Source organism: Nilaparvata lugens, chromosome 4 (assembly GCF_014356525.2).
Source record: "Nilaparvata lugens isolate BPH chromosome 4, ASM1435652v1, whole genome shotgun sequence".
NCBI lineage: Eukaryota > Metazoa > Arthropoda > Insecta > Hemiptera > Delphacidae > Nilaparvata > Nilaparvata lugens.
The window spans coordinates 21,810,889-21,829,644 of record NC_052507.1 but is presented as its reverse complement, the minus strand read 5'-3'; the positions used below and the strand labels follow the sequence as shown (position 1 = coordinate 21,829,644).

Below are 18,756 nucleotides of genomic sequence, written 5' to 3'. Positions count from 1 at the left end.
TCATTTATTCCATTTTTGTATGATTTATTAAGATGGCGGACCAAAAGTTTTATGCGACAGAAAAGTATGTTTTTTATTCAAATAGGATCCTCAATCAGATCTATCGTCAAATTACCCTTGTAAAAGAAATATTAAGCTGTTTCCATACTTTTCACCAACTCTGTATATGCTCAAATGTAAAGTATAGTATTATGCTCATCTCAAAAGTTTTCGGATGATTATGTGGATTCCAACTATTTGGCAGGAATAAAACTAGCTTGAATATCATTTAAACAATGCTCGATTTTATTAATTAGGAAAAATAGCTATGCAAACCAAACATTTATAAGAAACAAATTGATCTTGAAAAATATTCTTTCAATTTTTTTGATAATGCATCATTCAATAGATTCCATCAACAACTTCCGATCTAATTACATTTTTATCATCATGATCATAGTTTTAAAACTTTAGAAGTTCAACGTATACAAAACCAATCATTACTAGAGCTCAAACCAATTTGAATATAACAAAACAGTGAACCTATATTCAACCGATTGATGATAGTTTAGTTAATAAGTAAGTCTTTTTCATTCTAACTACATTAAACTACACTTGTGAATTGGATTACTACTTTTTTTCGTCGCTCTCTTTACTGTTAGGTCTCGCTTGTAAAGTTTGGTCATCGGTAGCTAGCGCCGATTCGCTACTGAGGTTCTCGACGCCACTTTTGATGTCGAATTCCGGCCCAAGTTCGCTGGCATCGTCGTCGTCATCCGGGGAATTGTACAGAGCAGGATACTTGACCATACAGTCCTGCATCTGTCGGAAGGCGTCGAAGCATTCGCTGCCTTTCGGCTCTTCTTTGCTGTAGTGGAAACAGCTGAATGCTTCACGGAACTGAACACCGCAGGGGCCCGTAGCCATGCCACCCAGACACGGGCAATTCCAATTGATGCTGCCGTCCGCCAGAATTAAGCCAGGCTGCGGTTCGGGGTCTGGCAGGGTCACTGTGCTCGGAATGGCATGGTCTTCTTCGGTTGCGAAGATAATCACGTCTTTGCCCTCCCGCTTACAGTATGACATTTTACACTAAATCAATCACTCTCACTACTAATAACAATGTTTTTAGGTTGACAGTGTACCAATACTAATACACTAACAGTGTTCGTAGGTTCTACTGTTTGACAACAGAGACAAGAGGTATGGCGATGACTTGTTCAGTCGGTAACAGCAGGCGAGTCCTTCGAATTCCCCGGATAAAGTGAGAGCACTGAGAAGTTTCACATAAAACGAAGACGGACAACGAATTATGGCACTTCGGTTGATCTGATCGTACTTGAGGACGTCTATTTTGTGACTTGCGCCAAACTGAAACAGAAAAACAACATTTCTATCAGTTCTTGATTCATACAAACTTATTACAGTATTAATCAAGGATTCTTTCAAGTAAGTGATTTACCACATAATATTAGGTCTTGTTAATGTTTGATGATTTGTATCTTGTATTGATTTGAAAGATATCCATGATGAACACAAGTAGATCGTGTGTCAGGGAAATGTGAATTCAGCTATACTGGTACTGGTTTACAATTTTTTTTGTCAAATAACTTGAGCTGGCTACTGAGGACGAGTGTTTCACTAACAAGCCAAATGACATGATAGCGCGCCATTCAAACGATGCTATTTGAATCAGGTAAAAATACATCACGCCACTCTCAGTGATGTGGATCCCAATGGCATGCTGCAACATAGTCAATGTGAAAACTTCTCGGGTTTTTTTTGTCAGACCGTTGACAAGAGAGGAGATTGCTATTGCTGATCTTTGCTACTTTGATTTTTTTTTAACATAAATTGAACTCTTTCGTTGTTGTTTGGTTGTCATGAAATCGAACCGTGATTTTGTAACTTAAGTTATCGATTTGTTCATAGCCTTGTTCATGGAAAATCAAACATCCTTTTTACCACGATAGTGTGAAAAGGGAGGTACGTTGCAATATAAACGCTAATTGAGTTTCAACTAGCTAAAACTATTCACCTGGACAATCACCATAATCTAACTGTGTTCATCTTGTGAATCCCTCAACTACTGGAGTCACATAGAATGGAGAGATCGTGAATTGACCAATGAATATAAACGATTTTGGATCGTTACATCTTGTGGTGATACCGTGCTTTGAGGTCAGCTCTAAATGTCAGTAAATAGAGGAATTGATGCGCAAAAAAGTAAGGGAAAACTGAATTGTTAGTATATGTGAATATTTCCTATTCTAGAAAGTGGAATATTTTTTCCTATATTTGGTATATGAACATCTAAACAAAAAAATCTGCTTTGTGAAAGTATTTTTAAACTGATAAGTTGGTGAAAGTAAAGAACTATAAGACATAACCACAGAATATAAATACAGCATATTTGTATTTTGTGGACATAACCTATTTCGAGCTTTGCATGATCTTATTTAAATTCGGGAGAGGAATAGCACAAGGTAATCTTATTTTTCCTCTTCCGATCGTTTTAATGATGTTCTTATTGTAAGAATGAAGAATAGTAAACAGCTTGAAACCACAAGTCCCGATTGTCCCCCCCCCCATCCGCAGTTTTAATCTGCAGGGGTTGTAAATCTGGTACATCTTGATTCAAAACCAAGTTAACCAGCCGAATTTGATTGCATCCTTTCAAGGATAAATAGATCTACAATAAATGTCTCATAACATTCTATCTAATCAGATATCTATCAAGTCAATTGGGAAGTTATTCCCATACAAAATCAGAAAATGATTAAATTTCTGTATTCCAATATTATTATATTTATATATTCAATGTTTGTGCTAATGATTTTCAAAAAAATGTTTGAAATAAAAGTTGTAAAGCATTTACAAGTTGTTGCAAGACCTTTTAAATGGTATATTATAACTTATAAGTCATACTTTTCAATGTTTCATCAGTTACAGCACTATGTACGATTTTACCGCGCTTGATGCACATTGTAACTAAATTTAGTACCTACCATGAAAACTATTAGTAAAAGTGCTTATTTCTGTTTGAAATGCCATCCATCTAGTTAGCCCTTGATAGAGAATATTGGATTTGGTTTCAAATTGTGGACCAGTCTTATAAGATACTTCCACTTGCATTCAATTAAATTGGAAATATAAAGCTTTCAAGTTAGTTTCTCAAGTATTAAAAGGCTGGTGATTTCAAATATATCCTCTCTCCATAGTTTGTCATTTCTCAATCAACGGGAGTGGTTTAAGACAAATTTGTGAAGGGACGATGCCGACCCTATGGTTTCAGGCTATGTACAATGCGTACTAACATTCTAGCTTCAACTTAATTTGTTGTGCAAAATCCTGGTTTTTTGTCTTCATTGACTGGTCTATTATAATATGGGCTAGCATGAAAGGTCGCAATTCGCACAATTTGGCATCGCCGATATTATATGGCCATGTTTCAATTTGTTTATTCAGAGAATAATGTCAAGTTGATAAAAGGTGACAATAGATAATAGTTGTTGAAACTATCAAATTTTCATGATAATGAAGCAAGGAATTATAAATTATGCATTGACTTCGCGTGGATGAAAATTAAATCATTATGAATATGATTATTTCAAAAATGCTCAAGACACTCTAAATTACTCAAGTAGAGTTAATACCTGTATTGAACATTTTCAAGTAGGCCTACATTGAGTCGAGACTGTCATCCGCAGGGCACCAGGGCTATCAGTCGATAAGTAAAATACTTCCACTCGAATATGAAACAGGTCATTTATGTATAAGTCAATGACTTCAAGTTGCTCATGTCGGACTCAAATGATACTTACAAAGTAGGCCTACTTAAACTTAATTGTAAAAATATACTGTATAGCCAAGTCAATAAAGACATTGATGCGCAACAAATTAAGAGGAAGCTGAATTTTCGCAGGGTGTTAGTATACATAGTACATAGCCCGTACATTCTCAATATATACTCTATAGTCCAGGCAATGAATCCTCAAAAAAAGAGTATAGAAGGAATACAAGGGTTTGGAAGACAATTTTTGATACCGCAGTTCTGTTAAGGGTAATAAGGAGGTAAACATATCAAAAGTCCCCTGTTAAAATAACAGGTTTTTATCCAATGTTTTGCTCTTTCAGGGCTTATAACTCTCCAGCAATGCATCATAAAAACTGATGCTTATCGTAGGATTGTAGAGCAGTGAACTGAACTTTGAAATGAAGAATTATTAAACTATTCAAAGTTTCCTTTCATGCTCTATAAGATCATAATCAGCATGGATTTTTCTCATCGATTTTTAAAAAGTTATAAGAGCAAAAATAGAAAAAAAATTGGTGGCAAACGTGTTTTGTTTTTAAAATGTCACAACTTCAAGAGCGGATATCTCAAAAACTAGAGGAGATATAAAAAAAGTTGTACAATGAATATTGTGGGAAATTATGTAAGCTTTAATTTGTTATATGACGGTCAAGTTCTTAAGATACATAGTTTTTGTGTTTTATGTGAGAAACCAAAAAATGGTGCCTTTAAACCACCCCCACCCCCTTAGCACAGTGGGTAGGGGTGGGGACTTTTGAAATGTTTACCTCCTTACTAACCTTAACAGAATTGCAGGGTCAAATATTGTCCTCCCAACTTTTCCCTCTATAACCTTTCCTTGACGGGACTACTATACATTCTCAATGCCCGAAAGCTTGGGAGCCCTTCGTGATAGAGTATAGAGAATTGAATTTGGCCACAAATTGTGAACCTGGATTCTCAATTCACGTGCATTTAATTAAATTAAGAATAAACATTTTTGAGATTATTTGGGTAAGTTTAAAGAAGTCGAAGATTTCAAGAAATTTATCCTCTCTCAAGAGTTCAAGCCATTTTCCAATCAAAGTGGGTGAAAACAAGTAATTGGTATAGAATTGTATCCTCTAAAAGCACTTTAGTCTCAAATCTGTCTTCATTCACCCCGTTTGATTGGAAAATGACTCGAACTCTAGAGAGAGGACCTACATTTCTTGGAATCTTCGGTTTATTTAAACTTGCCTAAATAATCTCAAAACTATTATTTATTCTTAAAAAAGGAAAGGAAAATTCTTGTTTACAATTTGAGACCAATTTCAATTATCTATCGTCAGAGATCTCAACCGTTCGAAAACAAAAAACAGAAAAAAAACACATATTATAATAGTTTTCCCGGAAAGCACTTTTGGTGGTAGTATTACTCAAATGGGCATCTAGGGCGGAAAAAACATATATAGTGTGCAGATTGAATGGAGAATTAAGATTATAGGACATCAAAGAAGTTCCACTTATGATACATCATTTTGAAGGTCTTGAACCTTCATAAAAAACAATTTTCTCGAAAAACGGAAGCGTAAACTTTTATAATACAAAATATAAAATTATGAGATGAAAATTTCCTGATTTGCTGGCTATTATATGGGAATTACTTTCTGAACAATAGATTTATACGATGAAATGATATATAACATTAATATTGTAGATCTATTCTTCCTTGAAATGATGAAATCAAAGTCAGATCGATATTTTGATTTGGACTTTGGATCCGAGATATACTTGTTTTAAGAAACCATTGCAGTTTCGAACTTCGGGGGATCCTGGGGTGGAAGCAAGCAGGGTGACGTTGGGTCTCTTCTGTTTCCTAGGATAGTGTATAGACTGTATAGCAAGGTATATACCATTCATGTTCTGTTCCAGGCAATGTACTTTGTGTACTAAAACCCTGCAAAAATTCAGCTTTCCCCTGATTTGATGCGCAGAATCCTTTTTTTTGTCTTATTTGACTGGGCTAGTAGTTATAGTATTCTAAAGGACCGGTGTGCAGCATATAATCTGTATCTCAATGATGACAAAACCTGTGATATAAATTTCAAAAAGGAAGAGGATGCGACACCTCTGAAGTTTCCAGGGTATGATTGATTCATGTCTTTCATGGGTGGCGCACATTGAATTTTGTCTGGTATTCTTTCTTAGGTGGGCCGTCCACTGGAACCGATTTCGTCCGAGCTAGCATCGCCCAAAAACTACTGAACTCGTCCGAACGATCCCCCAACAAAGAAAGCTATAGATGTTCGTCCATTGCAACAGGTTCATACGTCCGTGCACGGCTGTCTCCGGCCGACCATAGGTAAGGAAAGTATTGCTTTCCAAAAAAATTAAGATACCCTAATTTCAAGTTTTCTATACGTTTCAAGGTCCCCTGAGTCCAAAAACATGATTTTTGGGTGTTGGTCTGCCGTGAGTCTGTGTGTGTGTATGTCTGTGAACACGATAACTCCATTTCTAATTAACCGATTGACTTGAAATTTTAAACTTAAGGTCCTTATACCATGAGGATCCGACAATAAGAAATTCAATAAAATTCAATTCAAGATGGCGGAAAAAATGGTGGTTAATTACTAAAAAGGTTACTAGTTCTAGGTACTAGTTCTTTGATCGTGTGCTGTCTGCTGAATTTTGGACGGAGGGGACTTTAGTTAAAAAATACATCCCTGCAAACAGGAAAAATAAGCAATCATCTAATGTTTTTTTAGGCAGTCCAAAACTGGCTCCTCAACTGAAAGACTAATCGATTCTGACGATTGTGTTTCCATGCATGATTTTCCTTGTGATAAACTGCTTTTTGACATGCTTTTTTATAATGTGCAATGCATTAAAAATAAAGTGAATGAACTTGAATTGTTTCTTAGCACAAACATGAGATTTAAATTGCTGTGTCTGTCTGAGCATTGGATGTGCTTGGATGATCTAAAACTTTTTAAAATTGCTGGATATGAGTTGGTAACCTACTTCTGTCGAAGTGAGTTCCAGTGTGGTGGGGTTGCTATTTATATAGACACATCTGTGATTGCCCACTTTGCATGCATTGACATTTCTATGCACTGTGTTGAAAAATAGCATGAATTCGCATGTGTATCCCTGTTGCATGCGAAGTTATACATTGTTACAGTCTATCGGTCACCAGCTGGTTGCCTTCAAACATTTTTCAACTCACTTGAGGGACTTGTCGTTCAGTTAGCTAACTTAAATCCAGGTTTTAACATAATTGTTGGCGGTGACTTCAACATTGACGTGTTGAAGGCTGACCACAGGACAAGGGAGTTCGTTAACCTACTGAGATCTCTGGACCTCTATGTGGCTAACTGGCAGCCCACTAGATTGGATGCTTGCCTCGATAATGTGATTACAAATCTGAACATTGGCAATAACATTAGTTGTTCAATTGTAAATCCTCTCCTCAGTGACCAACTGGCACTCGGCTGCAATGTGGAATTGCCAACTTCCACCTACCCTGCCTCTATACCTGCAGGGCGTGATCGATTCACTTGGGTGCGACCCATCACACAGGGTGGACGCGAGCGTTTTCTGCATTATCTGACTCTGATTGACTGGAGCTTTCTGAAGGATCATCCTGATGCACAGCCCAATTTCACGGCGTTTTTTGATAGACTCCTGACTGGCTTCAACAACTGCGTTCAAACAAAACGTTTCCTCTCTGGAAGGCCTGGTAAACGTGGTGCACTGTGGATTACGGACGACCTTCTTGACCTGAGAGACCTGGTTCTTATGGCGTATGAGCGGTTTCGGGCTGATCGACTTCTGTCCTCTAAACGGACCTACATGGGACTGAGGAGATCTTACCAGCGGGCTGCTCGTGCGGCCAGGATGCGCTACAACTCTGAGCTGATTGACCGGGCACCCAATAGGTGCAAAGCTGCCTGGGGTATCATCAGGGCCGCTGCGGGTGTACCAGCTCCTGGTGCTGTTCCGGTATCTGCGAATGATCTTCACGATGCGTGGACCAGCTCTATTCGCGGTATCTGCGAGGGGATCCGAGCTTCCCCTGTGGTGGCGGCGGATCTGCTCTCGGCTTCGGTTTGGCCCCCCGCTCTTCGGCTGTTGACCTGGCGCCGTATTACTTGTGATGATGTCACTCGAGTTGTGAACTGTTTGAGCAACTCGGTTAGTAAAGACATTTATGGTATGACCAGTGCTACTATTAAGGATGTATTAGCTCTTATTGTTTCTCCCCTGACTGTTTGTATTAATCTGTGTTTCCAGCAGTCTGTATTTCCTTCTCAGCTTAGAATTTCTAAGACAGTGCCTGTCTTTAAGAAGGGTGATAGGCATGATCCTACTAACTATAGGCCTATTTCCATCCTGCCTATTATATCGAAGATTTTTGAAATTCTTATTGCCGAGCAACTCCTTGCTTATTGTGACCAGTGCGGCCTGTTTGCGACCACCCAGTATGGTTTCAGGAAAATAGATCCACCACTGATGCAGTAGATTTCCTGCTTTCCAAAATATTTGATTGCTTTGAGGCACGTGGACTTGCTGGGCTCACCTTGTGTGATCTCAGCAAGGCCTTTGATACAATGGATCATGCTATTCTCGTGGACAAGCTTAGGCATTATGGTGTGGGACCGTCTCCTCTCAAACTGATTCAGGCCTACCTGGGGGGTCGCAGACAGGCGGTGCTGGCTAATGGAGTTCTCTCTGAGATCAGGGATTGTGTTGACTGTGGAGTGCCTCAGGGCTCTGTCCTGGGGCCTCTGTTGTTTCTTATTTCAGTTAACGATATAGCTCAGGTGGATGGCAAGTGTGTTGTCTGTTATGCGGACGACACCACCTTCTTCAATGCTGGTCGTGAGATGGAAGGACTGAGGGCGGCTATGGTGGAGACTGGAGCATTAGCATCGGACTGGTTCTCGCCAATCGCTTCCTCCTCAATGAAGACAAAACTCAGTCTATTGTGTTCAGTCTCAGAAATGGGAATGAATACAATTTTGCCCCCGTCAAACTGTTAGGGTTTACCCTTGACAGGAAGCTCTCTTGGGGCGAGCACATTGAGACAGTCTGCGCCAGGTTGAGCAGAGTGGTTTTCCTGCTGAGGGGTCTCAAATACAGTGTGCCACCTCATTATCTTAAAATGTGCTACTTTGGCTTTTTTCAGAGCGTGATTTTATATGGCCTCCCCCTCTGGGGTGGAGCCACAGATGTCGCCCGAGTCCTTCGTCTCCAGAAGAGGGCCCTGAGGATTATTTGTGGGGCTGGTAGATTAGCCCACTGTCGCCCGCTCTTTATCAAAGAGAGGATCCTCACCGTCTTCTCCCTCTATGTTCTCCATACCCTTTGCAGAACACATGCAAACGTGGGGTTGCTCGTGACCCGACAGAGCTTCCACCCGTATGAGACTAGGGGTAGACTCAGGCTGGATTTACCCTACCAGAGGCTGAGCAGAACTCGGACTGGTCTGGCTCATATGTCTATCAGCCTCTATAATAGGCTGCCTCTGCTGGCCAGGGATCTGCCTGCTGTGCGGTTTCGAGGGGCTCTGAGGAGTCTGCTGACGGATCACCCTCAGTACTCACTCCGTGAGATCTTTATGTTGGAGAGCAGTGTGGTGAGTGCCTATTTTCTCATTTGATTTCTGCCTCTGGGCAGTTGTTTTTCATTTACATTTTTGACGTGTCCCAGTGGGCTTCACTTTAGTGATCCCTTTTATGGACCTATTTAAATAAATACTAAAAAACCATGTTTTTCACGGTTTTCTCGAAAACGGCTCTAACGATTTTCTTCAAATTTATACCATAGATAGCTATTTATAAGTCCTATCTACTGACATGAGTCTCATTTCTGGGTAAATTGCAGGAGCTTCGTAATATTCTTGAGAAAAGATGGCGGATAGTTACTAAAAAACCATGTTTTTCACAATTTTCTCAAAAATGACTTGACCGATTTATTTCAAATTTATACCCTCTATACTTATTTATCAGCTCTATCAACTGGCATTAGTCTTTTTCCTGGGAAACTGATGGGGTCTACCCCATACTTGAGAAATGGACTTTGTAAACTCCTTCTCGTGCATGAGGTAGGTAGGTAGAGCAGTTTATAAAAAGAACACATAGTCGAGATATTTCATCTGTAGAACAGCTGTTTTGACGACTTTCAAAAAATCATCGAATTTTACAATTTACACAAAGGAAAAAGTACTCTGAAAACAATATTATATAGGCTATACACATTTAGTAGTCTGATCATAGTTTCAAATATGTTGCCGCCAATCGTCATTATGTTATTCCCCTAAATTATTCTCGTTCAAGAATGAGGCTTATAGTTCAATGAGCAAGGAAAGTTTTGTGAGTTTACCACACCAGATTTTTACAATGGGAATATCGATGTCAAAGATGGATGTCAAGAATGAATTATTGAAAGAAAATCTTACCTCTCCAAAAACGTTCTTTACACACTTCAAAACATGACCTTTGAAAGTGACAGCTGAAACAGACTTTTCAACAGGTAGATCTCTGAAACAAGAGAGAACTTCATCAACGATTTAAATTACAATGAACTCTTGGTTCACACTGTGTAGTATTTAACATCTATTATAGTAGTGGTAGTTCAGAAATAGTATTTCATTATCAAAGAAACATAATACTCATCAGTACAGAATCAACACATTGATAAGTTGTATCACTTAAATGCATTCTACATTGCACATCATTCTGATGCCAGAGCAGAATTCTATAACAACTTCAGGTGCAGTTTATTTTCACAGTTATTTTTTTTAGTTTACTCACACTAGAAGAGTATTCTGTTGTGAATAACAATTAAATTTGACTTCTTTCCTAGGGATGCAGGATTTGAAAAGTAGTGAAAGAATTGAAGTGAATCCATTTATTTTTATCTAAGTATTTCAGAACAATGTCAATTGATTTGTTCAATAAAAGTAAAGTTTGAGACTACAATCTTAGAAAGAGCAGCATTAATATCAAATACAATTTATTCACTCGAAATTCATAAAAAAATATCACATAGTAGCATGATCTAAAATTAAGCTATTGATTTGAAACTGTATACAAGTGTCGTATTTTGCTGCTTTGAAGTTAAACAGTGGGTTTAGAGTTTTCTGAATAATTTTTTATATGAGTTGACTTAGTTGTCTAGATTCTGTGTTTAGGAAACACTTAAATCCAAGTGCGAGCAAAAATTTTGTCTCTAGTAGTAAGTAGTAGTAGTCAAATAAGATCTCATTAAGTAGGTTCGAGCTCCCCTGCACACTGATGCAGGATGAAGAGGAAGAGAAAAAATATTTACTACTTAACCACAAATTAAAAATTGTCCTCCTTATGTCGTTATTCCGCACTTACACACAAGACCGGTGTGTAGGGTTTTTTTTTAATTGAGGCTTTACTTAATTAAAATACCCAATCTAAAAGCAACTTTAGTGCTCATCCTACTTTGAATGCTTTCTGATGAATGTGTAGACTGCTGCAATCAAGGTGAAGTACACTATATTAATAAATGAAAGATACGATATTTTGTGAATTATTAAATTACACACCTTGGTGTTTATTTTAACTGCAATGTTAATAAAATATAAGTGTAAACAAGTCATATTACATACAACACATACCGTACTACTAAGTAATATCAGAGACAAGAAATATAGGTAGGCAAACAAATAAACAATAAACTTATGCTTATCCTTCATCTATGGTAATATAGACCAGAATTGAAAGTTTTAATTACGGCTAAAGCTAGGGCAAAATCAAGTAAAAATTGATTATTCAGATTATCAGTCATCCATCAATTAGTCCAGATAATCAGTGCTTAACTGTATTATTTTTGGCTTTGGTAAGTGAAGGCTTATCAAGTTTCGAAAAAAAGAATAACCTACTTAGAATTTGAACTTATGTGAATATATACCTAGTAGCTTAATAAGATGGATCTAATTCTATAAGCATGTATACGATTCTTTAAGCATGTATTGTTGAAGTAGGGAGCATTATTTAAGTTGAATAAACTAAGTTAGCACTAGGCTAATTACCGACGATAATAATATTATTATAAGGAAGATTCACTGAAAGCCATTATGAAGTTAATACATTTATGTCAGATCAAAAACTTTTTAAACTGTAATATTTTCCTTGAATCATCATGCAAGTTAACATCCTAGGCTGTAACTGAATATTTTAAACAGAATACAGTTCATTTAATCTAAAGAAGACTTTCAAAAAAATTATACACACTGATATGTCATCGAAGAAGCTACAACCTAAATTGTATCTTATTTATATTTTGGAGGTAGAGATTTTAGCATGAATAAAATAAATAATAATGTAAATTAATTAAACCGGTAGTGTGATAACAAATTATTATCTTCACCACGAGTTTAGTTATTAACATGATTGCTGCTGTAGTGAAAAAGTACATTCAAGATTTATGTATCAACCAAACAACTAAAAAATCTACATAGAAGATGAGCATACCTCAAATTGAAAAAAATATACATACAGAGTAATATCCAAGTAACAGAATTCCATAATAACTTATTAATTCGTTGGAATGTTGTAATCAAATTCCTCATTTTAGACTGGACTTCAAGTTTGTTTACTTTTATTTCCTGGGAAATTTCATTCCAAGCATAATTTTTAAAATTTTTGTTTTTAAAATCCGAAAGGGTGTGGTTCTACAAGACAGGCTTCTCTCTAAACAACTCTATCAAAGTAATGACCTGATCATTTGTCCACTCCACTTCACTTGAAAGATTTTCCATTGCACTAGCACAAACAACAACCATACACAAAACACAACAACTCACGACGACTAGCCTGCTTGAACTGAGGAACTGACGCAGCGCGACCACGTGGAGCCAACAGGCGGGAGGGGTAGCGGGGTAGTTGCAGACTCAAGTTGCAGCTCAAGTTAGCGCTGCAACTCGCATTGCCGACCGGGGTTGGCAACCGCCTTTGATCTTTACCGACTCCGGTCGGAAAACCAAAATTTCGGTTGCCAACTCGCAAAATCGGTCTCCAACTACGGTTGGCAATGCGAGTTGCAGTTGTTTTAATGCGTGCAACTCAAAATTGCCGATAAATGTCGGCAATCATTGGTTGCCAACTCCGGTGTAAACGCGGCTTAAGAGCTAAATTGAGGTCCACGTTATAATTGCTCTGAAGAAAGATACAAACGTTGCCAAGTCTCTCCATTTCGCCACTGACTGTACACAGTTGTTACTCAATTCATCCCATTAAATTTAATCGAATAATAATAATTATCACAATATTATCATTTTCTTGATGAAATAATCAATTTAATGTCAAATTGATCAAGAAAATATTTTTTTTCATAATTTCATTCAAAAATTTGCTTTCATAACTGAGGTCAGTTTTTTATTTTTATACAAACCTGAAATGGCGGCTAATTTAAAAAGCTGTGATACAACAATCTGAATTTCAAAACAACAGAAATTAAGTTATTTGGTAGGTATTCTATTCCAATTTCTTTAAAAAATAATAGAAAAATAGAAATCCTATTTAAAAATAAGTAATTTCAATAGATTAATTCTGAAATAACTTTTCAATATTATTTATACCGGTACGAGTAGGTCTAACCTATACGTGTAGGCTAACGTTTGGCCATTTTTTGTGTATTGGAATATGGGCTTAAGTACACTCAACAATAAATTTTCCATTTTTTGACTCATGATGCATGATTTTAGACCGCCTTGACGAGCCGAGATGAATGAAGTCTGAGCATTGTGTCAAAAGTTATAAGTGTTTGAAAATTTGATCCTTGAGGTGTCCTTAAGCGCGTCTCTCCACTAGGAAATACTGGAATAAAGTGCATTAACGGGTGATTCTCATAGAACTTAATCTTATGAACTTATATCATTGTGCGAAATATCAATGTGAAGACAATGTAGCTGGTAATGATGATTCAAGCTGACAATTAGGTGTTTTTCACAATACAAGGAGCATTGTTGTCAGGTGTACCTGGAAATCTATATGAGATAGAGCGCTCTACCTGATCTCAGATTGTGAAGCACACAAAAATACGCTCAGACGTATTTTGAATCATACATCTAGATGGTAACAATCGGAAGATATTATTGATCAAAAACTAAAATTCATTGAAATAGACTTTTCCTTCAAATTTGAACTCATTTTTGAAAAATCAATACTCAGTACTCATTGGAGATAGAGATTTCTGAATGATCTCATCTTATTCAGAATTTTATAATCTAAAAAAAAGGCTAGAGAAAAATTTTATGTCCGATTACGAGATTTGGCAGAAATAGCTGAAAGCTGGAAAATGAGCAGAAAATACGAGGTTTTTGGGCCACTCTGTATCAAGCACAAGGAAATTTTGCATGAAGAAATTGGTTGTGGACTTCTCTTATGTACCGTACCCAATTATATTAAAAAATCAGAACTACAATATAAATTGCATGCACCAATGTATATAGTGACTGAACTATCTATAAAGTTGCAATTCTCTTTATCCAGTAAAGAGCAGAAATTCATTAAAATGCAGGACTTGTTACTAGAACATTCAAGTTTGATATTATAGACCTACAGTAGGCTACTGATCTGCCAAAAACCGTTTATTTTTCATGCATAATTGTGTTTTACGTTGGAGTTGAGGTAAATATGGCTATGATTAAGAGAAAAATAACAGTTCTTTGGTACTACAATAAATAAATTGATTAAACTTATTCCTGACAATGCATTCGACAGGATTATAGTTATACGTATCCACATTTAGTGAGCCCCCTGTGGGTTGGGGGAGCTTTGAGTCGATCATCGTACTCAAGAATGTGTTGAAAACCAGAATTCACCCACAGTATCCATGCTTGTCGTAGGAGGCGACTAAAATGGACCTCAAGGAAACTCCAGAAGTTGCCTTGCCTTCAAACCCACGGGATCTGATCATCAGGGCAGTTTCGGAGCGGAAAAAGAAAAACCCAAGAGACCAGAGATGGGCGAAACTCCAGGCACAAATGTGGGTCAAGAGGCTGAGTCGTAGCGAGCAGACGTAGTTTTTTTTAGTGAGAGTAGTTGAAATAGTGTATGCAATAGTTAAAGTGCTGAGTTCAGTGTTTTAATTGTTGTGCGCTAGTTCAGTGCCCTGCGCCGAAAAATCAGTTCAGTGCTGAATTACCATCTAGTCCGGCTAAGGAATGTAAAGAATGTGAGGAATGTCGACTCCAAAAGATTGCCAACCTTCCTACTGCCAGAGTTCGAAGAGGAGGAGGAAACAGAGGACGACGCAACTATGAGTCAACTAACACCGGCTAGGAGCGTTGAACCAGCGTCAATGACTGGAAACGTCAACACTTCCCCAGAATCGTTTCTAAAAACGAACCAACTGAAAACTGCAACGGAGCAGTTTTTGTACAATGCATGGAAAGAAGTCACTTTCCAACAGAGTGAAGAGAGAGAAAGAATGCATAAACTGGAAAAGGAGTTGGAGAGAGCACGGTTGGAGATTAATCAGCTGAAAGAGATATTTTCATCAGCATCTACAACCACACAGAATCTTCAATCTTCAGCTTCACATACAATGCAACCAGCATCTTCTAGAAGTAGCAATAAAAGTTATTCACCACCGAATTGGGAGGAAGAAGAGAAAATGGTAGCATCAGAGACTGCATGGATTCTCCCTAAACAAAAGAAGAGAAAAATCCGTGACTCACCAGAAAAAATAAGGCCTGCAACTGATTCTACAAGTATGAAACCGACAGAAAAGAGAAACAAGCCACCACCAGTCATATTAAGCAATATACAAGAGTATTCGAAAATTAAAGAGGCATTGAAATCGAAAAATCTCAATTTCAGTGCCAACATGATGAACAACAACCAGCTAAAATTGAATGTTGAAACTGAACAAGAATACAGAGATTTAACTAAGATGTTGAATGAAGCTAAATATGAATGGCACACGTACGAAAATAAACAAACTCGTCCAATTCGTGTCATGGCTAAAGAGCTTCATCCATCATGCGATCCAGAGGATATAAAGAACGATCTTCTAAGCAGAGGCTTTCAAATAATCAGTGCTGTCAACAAAATGAAAAAGTGAAGAAAGATGGAAAAGAACACATCATCAGACTTCCAATGTTCATGCTAACATTCAAGAATACAGAAGATACAAAAAGAATATTTGAAATTAAACATATTTGCTACATGAAAGTGAAAATTGAATCAATTAGAAGTAATAAAATGATTCCACAGTGTAAACGTTGTCAGCGGTTTGGTCATACACAGACATACTGTCAACATGAACCTGTGTGTGTGAAGTGTGCTGGAAAACACTGGACTATTTCGTGTACTAAGGCTAAAGAAACCCCAGCCAAATGTTTCAATTGTGCTGAGGCTCACCCAGCTAACTACAGAGGCTGTCTCATCGCAAAAGAACTTCAGAGAAGAAGAACTGAAAAAGAAAACCTAGTTAAAAGAAGTAGCGAAGTACCACATACAACTAAACAAAGAAACTTCACTTCAAAAAAGTACACTGGAGAAATATCCTATTCCCAAGTAACGAAACCCACTCCAAGCCTACAACAGGAGAGCCAACCAAAGCAACAACAACAACAACCAGTTGAAGTCAATAAGGTTTTGCAGGAAATTTTGAACAGTTTAAATATTCTTTCTGGACGACTTGACAGCTTGGAAGGGAAGAGTAAGAGTATTGAGAAGAAAACTAGAAAATGAATATTGCGAGCCAACAAGATATAAGGATTGCTACCTGGAATGCCAATGGAATAAATAATATCAATAATAATAGAAAACAAGAAATAGAAATATTTCTAAAGACACGAAATATAGATGTTTGCCTCATCTCTGAAACCCATTCAACTGAGCAGACTCACTTCAAAATCAATGGATATAATGTTTACGAAACTATTCATCCTCAAAATCAAGCAAGAGGTGGAAGTGCTGTAATAGTGAAGGAGAGTATTAAACACTATGAAGACTTCAGTATTCAAAGTAATGAAATACAGCTAACTGTAGTTGGAATAGAGTCCATCAACCAGAAAATACTTGTTGGAGCTGCATATTTTCCACCACGTTACAATTTAAAGAAAAATGATTATACAAATATTCTTCATCAGCTTGGAGATAGATTCATAGTGGGTGGAGATTTTAATGCCAAGCATAAGGATTGGGGTTCAAGACTCACGACTACCAAAGGAAAAGAACTCAGAGAGGCTATCCAGGAGCTGGGCTGCGAATTCCATTCAACAGGGACACCTACGTATTGGCCAACAGATTTGAATAAAACTCCAGATCTTCTAGATTTCTTCATAACAAAGAGAATATCCAGTAATTTCATCGACATTGAAGAGAGCTTTGACCTGGATTCTGATCATTCAGCTGTAATTCTCACACTTAGTGAACGAATAATAAAGAAAGAAGACAGACCAATGTTAGTCAACAGAACAACAGACTGGGAAGCTTTTAAAGTGGATTTGGAGAATGAAATCAACTTGAATATTCCACTTAGAACAACTGAGCAGCTAGATGAAGCCGCAGAAAATTTCATGTGGCAAATCCAGAAATCAGCCTGGAAAAACACCAGACAATATACCAGGAAAACAAAAGGATGCAATTACCCTCTGGAGATTCGACAACTTGTTTTAGAAAAACGAAGGGCAAGAAGAAGATGGCAACAAACTCGTGATCCTGCTGACAAAAATATCTTGAATAACAGAACACAACAATTGAGAAGAGAGATAAGGAAACTAACTGAGGAATCCATTAATAACTACCTTCAAAATTTGACAGCTGATGCCAGTACAGATTATTCATTATGGAAAGCAACAAAAAGAATTAAGCGGCCAATATTACAATCCCCTCCAATTAGAAAACCAGATGGTACTTGGGCAAGAAATAACAGAGAAAAGGCAGATTTATTTGCTAATCATCTAGAAGAAATCTTCCAACCAAACAACATTCAATCTGAAATTGATCCTGAAGAAGATATAATGGATGATTTAGATACAGAGATTGATCCAGTTTCTATAAATGAGGTTCAAGAAGAAATAAAATATAATATGAATACCAAAAAAGCACCTGGGTTTGATCTGATTACAGGTGAAATCTTGAAGAAACTTCCAAGGAAAGGTATTGTCATGCTAACATACTTATTCAATGCATCACTCCGATTACAGCATTTTCCTACAATTTGGAAGGTGGCAGAAGTCATTATGTTGCAAAAGCCTGGGAAATGTCCTCAAGAAGCAAAATCATACCGCCCAATATCTCTTCTACCTGTAATTTCAAAGCTTTTTGAGAAATTGCTAATGAAGAGATTGACTCCCATCATAAGTAGCAGGAATCTGATACCAACCTATCAATTTGGTTTCAGGCAGAAGCACTCAACCCTGGACCAAGTACATAGAATCACCAATGTAATAGAGAAGTCATTAGAGAAAAAATCGATATGTTCAGCAATCTTCCTTGATGTGGCACAGGCATTTGACAAAGTGTGGCATGAAGGACTGATCATTAAACTTCATAAAATTCTCCCCACTCAACTTGTAAAACTTTAAAATCATACATCAACAACAGATTATTCAGAGTAAAACAAGGTGACGACGTCTCCGAATTGAAGGAAATAAGGGCTGGAGTTCCACAGGGTAGTGTTCTTGGACCAGTTCTTTATGTGCTGTACACAAGCGATCTTCCTGAATTGGATGCAGTGACAATAGCTACTTTTGCTGATGATACTGCAATACTGGCAGAAGGGGAAACAGTACAAGAAGCAGCCACAAAACTACAGAATGCTAGCAACAGATTCAGTGACTGGACCAAAAAATGGAGAATTCGATTAAATGAGATGAAGTCTATTCATATCAACTTCACAAACAAAATTATCAATGACCCGATTCGAATAAATCTGAATGGGAATGTAGTACCACACAGCAACACAGCAAAATACCTTGGAATGACTCTTGACGCCAAGTTGAAATG

The 18,756-nt window shown here is 37.4% G+C and overlaps 2 protein-coding genes across 4 annotated transcripts; one reads left to right on the top strand and one right to left on the bottom strand.

Annotated features, from left to right (window-relative positions):
* Positions 1–262: 262 nt before the first annotated feature.
* Positions 263–12,347, bottom strand: LOC111056756 (mitochondrial intermembrane space import and assembly protein 40-B). Of its 3 annotated transcripts, none has more exons than XM_022344150.2 (3): positions 12,268–12,347; positions 10,221–10,302; positions 263–1,350 (listed from the first exon to the last, which is right to left on the bottom strand). In XM_022344150.2, the coding sequence occupies exon 3, from the start codon at positions 1,063–1,065 to the stop codon at positions 610–612; it is 456 nt and encodes a 151-aa protein (XP_022199842.1). In that variant the 5' UTR covers positions 1,066–1,350; positions 10,221–10,302; positions 12,268–12,347; the 3' UTR covers positions 263–609. The 3 variants fall into 3 exon arrangements, with proteins under 3 accessions (XP_022199842.1, XP_022199843.1, XP_039282884.1); XM_022344151.2 differs by having other exon boundaries at positions 12,293–12,344; XM_039426950.1 differs by lacking the exon at positions 12,268–12,347 and adding an exon at positions 11,101–11,119.
* Positions 2,107–8,281, top strand: LOC120350822. The gene is made up of 2 exons (XM_039425710.1): positions 2,107–2,160; positions 7,073–8,281. The coding sequence occupies exons 1-2, from the start codon at positions 2,107–2,109 to the stop codon at positions 8,279–8,281; spliced, it is 1,263 nt and encodes a 420-aa protein (XP_039281644.1).
* Positions 12,348–18,756: the final 6,409 nt, after the last annotated feature.